General features: G+C 32.5%; 1 protein-coding gene across 1 annotated transcript; it reads left to right on the top strand.

The window, feature by feature from the left end:
• On the top strand, nt 1–8,732 carry LOAG_05459 (hypothetical protein; the record flags this gene model as incomplete). Its single annotated transcript, XM_003140996.2, has 21 exons — nt 1–121; nt 576–724; nt 966–1,069; nt 1,307–1,384; nt 1,815–1,936; nt 2,247–2,455; nt 2,544–2,666; nt 2,956–3,048; nt 3,571–3,693; nt 3,824–3,890; nt 4,366–4,554; nt 4,822–4,892; nt 5,274–5,373; nt 5,484–5,581; nt 6,154–6,201; nt 6,402–6,569; nt 6,755–6,827; nt 7,034–7,098; nt 7,431–7,501; nt 7,876–7,988; nt 8,370–8,732. 21 exons carry the CDS (start codon nt 1–3, stop codon nt 8,636–8,638), a joined length of 2,454 nt encoding a protein of 817 aa, XP_003141044.1. The 3' UTR covers nt 8,639–8,732.
• Nucleotides 8,733–9,892: the final 1,160 nt, after the last annotated feature.

The following is a 9,892-nucleotide window of genomic DNA, read 5'->3' on the forward strand; positions in this document are numbered from 1 at the left end:
ATGCTACGTGATACATCATCCAGTGCACCGAAATATCATCGTAGCTTCACATCCACACGTGATCGTTCTCGATTTTCTGGAAATGCAACGAAGCCATCCCTTACAAGTTGCATCATTTTCTGTAAGTTCACTTAACAATCATGAATTGCTTTATTTCTAATCTGAAAATTTTCGTGCAAGATTCAGGGGTAGGCATACATATGCATGATATTTTTAGCACGAAATAAACACTTTTCTTTAGTTATGGTACTTTTTAAAATAATTCGATCAACTTTTTATTCATAAACGAAACATTTATACATATGCACGAATCACTTGCGTGAACGTGAATCACATTCATTTCATCCAAGTTTCTTAAGCTGATTATACTAATTCTCGGAAACTATTCAAATTGGCAGGAGTACGTCTTTCTCCATGTATATTGCATGCAGTCGAGACCATTTGGTCACTGGACTTGACCTGACATAAGCACAAAACTGAGGTAAAAGTAGAATAAAAGTGGGAGGAAATGATAGAGATAAACCATTAAGTCAACAATTATCACGTTGACAATTCGTATTCATATATACTTGCAGCAGTTGTAGAGGGTCGTGGTAGTGCACGTGGTGAAATTGGACTTGCAAGTATTGATGCATTATGTAGTGAATTGCATTTATGGCAATTTATAGATTCTGCGTCTTATGCACGACTTCGAATTCAATTTCAAATTCAAGAACCTGTTGAGGTTTTCCATACAATTATTTCTCGTTTATTCAATAACTTTCAAGATAACGTAAATCTTCCATTCTTTATTACATGGTTTTCGGATGAAAACAACTTTCCAAGTTGTAATTTGAGGCGAAAGTAAAATGCTTGTAAACAAGTATTTAAAATTAAAATACTTATTTGGTGTTTCGCATCATCCTATCTGCTTATCCGTCATATTCGGATAAGGGGTCATAACTATTTGCAGGTTATTGTTCCAGAATCATTCGTCGAAAAAAGCTAATAGTATGAACGCTGTTCTGGAATTAATTCGCAGCACTTATCCAGAAGTAGAAATCACAATGATTAATAGGCGTTATTTCAAGTATTTAATTTTCTCATTTGTTTAAAAATAAACGTTTTAACAAAACCTAGCTTTTAAGTAAATCGTTTGTAGTGACGGATTGTTTGGATGAGAGTCTGTTGACTTTTATGAGTTTTTTTTTTCAGATTTCCAAAATTTTGAAGCTTATGTCACAAAATTGCAAATGTAAACTGAAAATAAAATGATTTGAAATATATCAACGGTACAGCTGATGCAATTTATTATCTTCATTTTCAGTGACTTGAAAGGAATTGAATTGATAAAGCAGCTAGGTTCGAGCGAATCCTCCAATATAACACCAGAAGTTTATAAAAAGTTTGTTCTTACGGAATTTTAAAGGACACGGGCAAAGTTTTGTTACAAATTTTTGAGAATATGAGAAATCAAAATTGCAGTATTTGCTGATTTATCATTATCGCATATGCTTTACCATTCTGTTGCAATCTCTGTGTTTTATTTCTGGTTATACCAAGATGCTCAAAACCTTAATTTAATACCATTTCGATGATGTTCTTAAGATAGTTTTGAATTTTAAATGCATAAAGGTACATCTGTCTTAAACTAATCGTCTCCTTCTTACCTCCACTTCCGCTCAGCAAGTATACTGTATTTTTTGGAGGATGGGATAACGATTCTTTCTCGTACGTGTGCTACCCTGTCTATTATTTTCCACTAAAACAAGCAATCATTACTCGTTCAAACAATTTTACTTCCTTTGTCTTTTGCATACTCTTGAAAGTTATAGGTATTACTGTATGGCTGCTGCCGCAGCATTAATCAAATACGTAGAATACATACAAAATGTATTGTTTGCTCAAAATTCGGTGAAAGTGACTTATCTTGTTGCAGAAAAATCTTGTTTTATAGGTGATGAATTTCAATTTTTTCAATAAATTGTTATGAAATAGATTATAAAGTTGTGATATATATCGATAAATATAATCTTTTAACTCTTTCAGCTTTTTTATGGCAGATGAAATGCACCGTTTAAAAGTAGTTGTTTATTTTCGAGGGTTACTTGATTTAGCGCATTTCTCTATGAATATGCATGTTTGTTGGCAGTAAAAGGGATGTAGTTTGATGTACTGCCAGATTGTATTTCATTTAATCACTAAACCAAGTTACGAGAAAAATGACTTGAATTGTTATATCTATTCGATGAAGCTTACAATTACAGATGTAAATACGATGCGAAATGTTGAAGTGGTAGAACGCATACATCTTAAGCAAAAAACATTGGGTCGTAGTCTTTTCTCGGTTTTGAATACATGCCTGACTAGCGGCGGAGTACGATTGCTTCGTAGTAGCTTACTACAACCTTCAGCTGATTTATCGATGATTGAAGCACGCCTGGATGCTATTGAGGAGCTCATTAACAATCAACCGGTTTTTTTGCGAATTTATTTTTGAAAATTCAAACTTATATGATTTATTAGAGCAATAGACCATTACAAAAAAAATTTTTAATTTATAGAAGTTTGATCGTCTGCGAGCAATTATTGCCGGCGCAAGTGATATATATCAATTAATAACAGTTTGTTGTTATCTAGAAAATCAAAAGGAAACTGTTCGTATAGTTGAGCATCGCATCACTCAGGTTCACCTTATAATTTTGCATTAAATCACATTAGTTTGAGTTTTTAGTTTAATAAATGTGGTTGCGAAAAATTGATTGAAGGTGGACAAAAAGTCATTGGAAAAGTTTTGGCTTTCGAATAATCCTGAAGCTTTTGTGGTTTTTATGTTGACTATTTGATTTTAAAACTCAAAAAAAAACTGTAAAATCTTATTGAGTTATTATCTCTTAAGACTTTTGCAAGTTGTTATCTAAGATTATTTTAGGAATCACGCTAGTCGATGGAAATTATACTCACTAAATCTTTCAGGTCCTGAATTTGCAGCAAACGTTACATTTAATTAAACCGTTGCGGGATTCTTTAAAAAATAGCAAAGCTCATTTATTCCGTTTATGTTACAGTGTATGCTTTCACCTTTTTAAGCACCTATTTACTCATTTGCATCGTTAAAGTTGGATATTTGAAATTAAAAACTTCTCGACTAGTTTTAGAAGTTTAGTTAATTATTGGTCTAATGTGGCATTCAGCCGTTTAGATCTTCATTAGGTGTCTGTTGATAATAACGTTATTTGTTTTTCCTTTTCTGGGCCTGATAATGAAATGTACGATTATGTATTTGGTTTACCCATAGCAAAGTGATTGTGATTAAGCCCAAAGCGTGCAGTGAAAGAAAAAGGAATATTTTCCCTTATTCTTTTATTGGTGTGGAAGCGTGGTTTAGTCAGCTTCTAAATTTGCCAAAGGATATGAAAGGGTCGTCTCACAACCTAAATCAAATGTTTTGGAGGAAAGTTATTGTTATGGCGATGCTGTAAAATGGGTTGGGGAGATTCTAAAATGAGGATTTTATATGACTTACATTTCAAAGGAAATCCCTTTTTTTAATGTCCCTTTTTATTTACAAAAGAAATCTATGGGTTGAAGCATTTGGACGATGGACGATTCGAAAATATTATGGATATTCTAGATGGAAAATTGAAAACAGCAGGTAAAATAGGCGAGCGATCCGCTTTAGCACTGCGACAAAAACGATGCTATGCAGTTCGGGTAATTTTTCTGTTCACTTCCGCACTAATTTTCTTTATTATATTTCTTTAATTTCCGCAAAATATATCTCCTAAATCTCCAGAAAAAATATGGATTTATTGCTTTTGACAATTTTTAATAGTTTTTTTAGGACGGAATGGATCAGATGATTGACGTGATGCGAAAAGCGTACGAAGAGCTATTACGTGATACGCGCGGTATGTTTTGTTTTCTGGTCGTCAGACTTTTAAAAATTCTCGTGGTGGTTAAAATTTTCAAACATTCGCAAAGTTCAAAATTAAAACTTGTTAATTAATACCCTACATTTTGAACTTTCGAGCTTAAAAATTTTGCAATAAGTGATAATGATTTACAAAAAAAAAATAATTAGAATTTTAAAGGATATACTCAAGCACTTATTTTGCCTAAGGCACCTTGAAAATATGGTGCAATTCAATGGCATCCTGCTAGTGATCAATTTATATGCGATTATTTTGTTTCGGAGAGCTCAATTTTCAACTGAAAATCATAAAAACGGGTTTTCGCATATTCCGTGACTAAAGTTTGGAAATAAACCCGGCAGTTCTCGATCGTTATGTGCTAATTTTAAATTGCAAACACCATTAACTAAGCATGGAGCTTACATTCTCTAGTATGTCTTGCGCTTCTTGTACGTTTTTGCAAAATTTGCAGAAAAAAGTAGTGAAGATGCAAGCGAGATACCAGAAGCAAAACTTATCTATACTGCAAGTCGTGGTTTCCATTTTTCTATTCCATGCCCGGATCCTGTGGCTAAAATTAAATTACCATCGCATTTTATTGATGCAGTCAGAAACCGGGCTTCTATTTCTTGCACAACTCGTTCATTATTACGCTATAATGGTTAATCTCTTTGTACTATATTTTTCTATAAGTTTACAAAACTTCTTAAACTGATTTGAAATTAACGCGACAATTTAATTGCATATTTGTCGACAAAGATTTCAAAGAAAATTGATATTACATCTTGCTGTGTTTTTAGCTGACATTTGACCCAAATAACACAGCAGCATATTTAAATATAAACATATCGAATGCTACGAGAGTCATTCCTAGCAAGGAATATTTTAAAATTGGAAAACTTCAAAGAACTATTCAAATCATTTACAGAAAGAATCGATGAAGTGGTTAATGAAATAACGATTAGGAGCAATGTGACAGTGGTAGAACTATTGAATCAGGTATCTTTTTACTGTACAGAATCCTCTGTGCAGTTCTAGTCGTTTTTCAAATATAAGGAAAAGCCGTTAGATGATCTGTTAGGTAGAGAAATGCCGTCAAGTGGCCACATATTTTCGCCGAAAAGTTGTATGACAGAATAATGATTGGATAGCAGATTGAAGTTAATTGAATCAATGAAAATAAGGAACAGATTCGAAATGGTATGCATATATGAGTTGTGGGTAAAAATGCAATTTAGGGTATACGAATGCATTCTTAGTTTTATGGCTACCTGTGGTTAGTGCGCACTTTTTTTTTCTAAATTCGAGAAATTCTCTTCACGACGAATATGTACTTGAAATTAAGCAGGAAAAAGAAATAGCACATTGTCGATGTTTTAGATCCGTTTAATGATCCCATGTTTATATCATGCGATTGAAGCAATATCCATGGTAGATTTCATCTCCTGTCTTGCGACATACGCTATGAAAATTCAATCAGGTATATACTTATCGGTCAAAAAATTTCATTTCTTTTTAAAAGTTTTAAGTGTAAGATTGGTTTAGTCAGTAAAATTTGCTGAACTTTCTGTTTTATTTTTCTTTACACAGTTCGACCCTCATTTTCTCCCTCAATGTCGATGATTATTAAACAAGGAAGACACCCACTTTTGGATTTGGCGAGCGAGAATTTCATCCCAAATGATGTGGTAGGTTTTCTCATATGTAGCTATCAAACAAACTATAAAGATATCATAAAAGTTTCATTTCTTTCTTTTTTTCTTTTGAAAGTTCCATCTTGCTGTGTGTCATTCTCGTTACATTCAGATGCTAAGAAATAAAATCGAATACTTTTTATTCTCATCGAACGATACTATATATCGCTGATGGAATATGTCACAGTAATACATACTGTATCATATTCCATAGTGATAATGAAATCACGATAAATGAAATAGATGTGAAATACCGTTATCAAAGTTCAATAAGTTGTACGGTTTAGCAAAGGTCATACAGTTCAAGCAACGGCAGTAACCAACAAATTGAGATTAAATAAATTGAAATCGATAGTTGACGTTAGTCTTCGCATTAATTATTTGACTTAAACTAATAACTTCCAGTACCAAAAGCTGCAATTAGATCCAAAATTAAGGCATGTTTCTTGCATCTTTAAAAGCTTCATTTTTTCTTTTCGGAATGGTTGTAAAGAATTCATGAGTTGTGATGGTCAAAGCTTAATCTTAACTACTGAACTTTAATTAATGAATTTTTGGAATTTTAGTATTTGTCACCTGAATCAAGAATCAATATTATTACGGGACCAAATATGGTAAATTACTTTTTGAAAATATTAAATTCTTGAATATTGTTAATGTAAACTGCTGATTGTTTTGTAAAAACTGCATATGCCACGAGAATGGTCATTAAATCGATGGTGACATTAATGAAAAACGAAGTTTAGAAGTTGTTTAGTAGATAAGCAATAAACATGAGCTATCGTTATGGCAATTTTATATTTATACTTCTTAGGCAGGAAAATCAACATATTTGAAGCAAATTTGCTTGCTGCATGTGCTAGCCCAAACAGGGAGTTTCGTACCGGCAGAAATGGCGGTATTTCCAGTTCTTACCCGAATCTTTTCACGAATCGGGCATAATGATGATCTGACAGCTAACTTGTCAGCTTTCGCTGTTGAGGTGGGTGGTTGAGGATAGTAAGAAATTTGATAAAATTTTTATCCAAAAGTTTGAAATTATCTAAGATTTTAGCTTATCGCAATAAATACATCTGTTTATATCGTGTTTTATTTATATTTGGGGTAAAGAAAAAAAAAACCTTACGTAGATCGAAGCATAATCAAGTTTTTCATGATTTTTTTCAGATGTCGGAAATGACAGCTATTTTACATACCGCCGATTCTTTATCATTAGTGCTTGTCGATGAACTTGCGTGTAGTAAGTGTCTCAATTGAATTTTAATGTTTTCAAAAACCTCGTACTGAAACTTGTTTTCCTCCGCAAGAATAAGTAAAATGATGAGACAGTCCTTTCACATTAGATACAATGATGAAACAATGTTTTATTCCTTAGGTGCAATGATGGTTGTTTTTCTTCTTAAACTGGGAACCAAAATTCAGTTAACGTTAATTAAAGTTTTTTAGACACAGCACATGATGAAGGTTTAAGCATATGTTTTGCTATATGTGAAGAGCTTCTGCGGAGGAAGGTTAAATCTCTTAATTGTTCAGATTTTCTTTTTTTTAACTTTAAATAGGTTTTTATAAAACGCAAGATTTTTGTCTTACCGATAATCTAACCATCCGATGAATTAAAAGGAATAGAAGAAAGAAATTGTATCCTTTTATCATTTATGCTTGCAACACTAACGATACACCGTATCCATCATGTTCCTCACTTCCAGTAAAAGACATGAAGTTTTGGTATATAACTAACCAAGTGATATAATTTTTAACTTTTATGATATAATATTTGTGTACTTCCATGACATAATATTTGTGCATCCATCAATGCAGGTTTTTCAGAAAATCCTAGTTGCAGGCATATGTTGTATTCGCTACTCATTATCTCAATTTGGCATCGCTGGCAACAATGTATCCTGGTGTTGAAAAGTTACAATTTTTCCTTCAATTTTTTTGCTATTCCGTTTGACCTCTTTTATAATGACGAGAATTTGTTAAAGATTGAATACCTACTATGGCTATATCCGACATACAATGCTTAACAATGCTAAAATCTTTAAACTTGAAATCTGATTGGTTATGCGGTTAATCTTATTGTGCTGGTAAATGGATTCACATAAGTCCAAGTAATATACCCTGCAATAATAGTGGCGACGCCCTGTACATGGGAAGTTAACAATACTTGATGAATTTTTAAATTTGAATTTGTCAAAGCAATTTATTATGGGGCTCTCATATTGTCATTGTGTTAAGTGACTGATTCCATTTAGCCGATCGTAACCTTTAGTAGACTTCATTTTTAGTTTCCACTTCTCGACTAGCACGGTGAAAATCAAGCAGGATGACGGCAGCGAAGTGGAAAAACTTCAATGTTCTCATCAACTCTATACTGGTCCGTACAATGGTCCACTTTATGGTAAGCGCGTGTATCATTTATAATAATTCTCCTTTCTCGTTCATGCACTTTATCCTGTTTCAAACTGTCAAGTACCCTTTTCTGTTCGCTTTTGATTTATATAAAACAATATGACTGCAACAGTATTCATTCAACATTTCCATCTTCTAATCTTTTACCAGAATCACAGAGGCAATTTTATAGCTTTTTACATCTGTAAAATGGTAGCGTTCGTATGTGAGCCCCTCATGAATGGAACTTTAATGCCAAAGAGAACTGTTTTAGTTTCTGTGATAAGTTTCATTTGCAAGACCTCCTACACTTATCTTAATTTAATCACTGGTTGAAGTATGATGTAGCTGGAAGTAGTGTTAAACACGCTCTCACTGCGTACTTTTTCAGCATTCAATTTGGCTGATCTAACAACTTTCCCAAAAGAAGTACTGGATGAGGCACATACACTAGCCACTTCTTTGTGTACACAGCGTAATCTGATAGTTGAAATGGATGAAGAAGCGCGTCAGCGTCGTGCTATCATTCGATTTGCATGCAAATTACGTTCCATGCTGCCAATTTTAACAAAAACGGACAATGATGTTGCTGCTAATTACCTTTCAAAATTGCGCGATCAACTTTTCCATCAATTGCCACCTTTGACAAATGATCAATAACTGCAAATTCTTCTAAAATGGGAATATTCGGTATCCTTTTTTTCACATCGGTCTATTAATTACACTTTACATACAAAAAGTGCTGAGCTTCGACTACGCTTCCCATCTGCCAAATTTCATATTATTTGGACTTTTTCATCCTCACTAATGAATCACATTTTTGAATTTGAGAATGTAGAAGTTGTAAAGCGAATACAACAATGACATCTGAAAGTTCAATGGGCATTAACGTGGTAGTAGTAGTGAAAATAGTTCCTAGGGGTAGAATGCCGAGGCAGTTTTTAATTTCTGTTAATTTTGTTTCTGTTTTTTTTGACCTCCTCAATTTTTTTCGTCCAGTTTTGTGGAATTTCGACTTTATATGATGTTTGAACTGTCTGTTGTTTGCTGTCTGTAAAATTATACTCTGTATTATAAGTGAAATTTGTAAATAAAAGCACTGTTTTTAGGAAATTTCTCTGCACATCGAATGTTCAATATTTGAAACCTGGTATTTGAATACCTGAAATAAACGACCTTCCTTCTCGAATTAAATTTTTTTGATGATGAAAATCATCTGAATACTGCCATAATTCGATGCGCCTCTGAATAAAATGCATCTTCAAATAAAATGAAACCCTGTCAAAATTTCCCTTTGTCAGAAACTGATACATCGTCAAATATTACAAGTCACTATTGATTGATCACTTATCTAGGTTGTAAACACCAAGACTTCCGCCAAATTTGATTATGTCGCATTATTTCCGAAATTAGCTAAATTAACGTAAAAATAAGTACATAATTAAATACGACAGTTATGCGAACAATAAATAAATGAAGTGTAAGAAAAAAAGAAAAGAATGCCTAATGGCAATAAAAATATGAGTTAAAGTAATTTAGCGTCCTGTAATCTTCATCATTTTTATTTATTGTCGAAAAAAATTCTTTTTTTTTCAAGCATTTCTTTCAAATTTTTAAATCCTGACAATTTTTCTTACAATTATCAAAATCAATCCATTCCGTTTTTTTTTGTTGTATAACAAACTCATATCATTATAAATTTTAACACAATACACTTAGTTTTCAGATTACTGCAAAATATGTGAGGTAATTTTATATTGAATGTGATAACAATTATTTTCATTAGGAAATGTGGACTGAAAATGAAGCAATCGCGGGATCATATGTATGTTATATATATATATATATATATATATATATATATATATATATATATATATATATATATATATATATATATATATATAGTATATA

The sequence above is a fragment of the Loa loa genome, assembly GCF_000183805.2.
Source record: "Loa loa unplaced genomic scaffold supercont3.54, whole genome shotgun sequence".
Lineage (NCBI taxonomy): Eukaryota > Metazoa > Nematoda > Chromadorea > Rhabditida > Onchocercidae > Loa > Loa loa.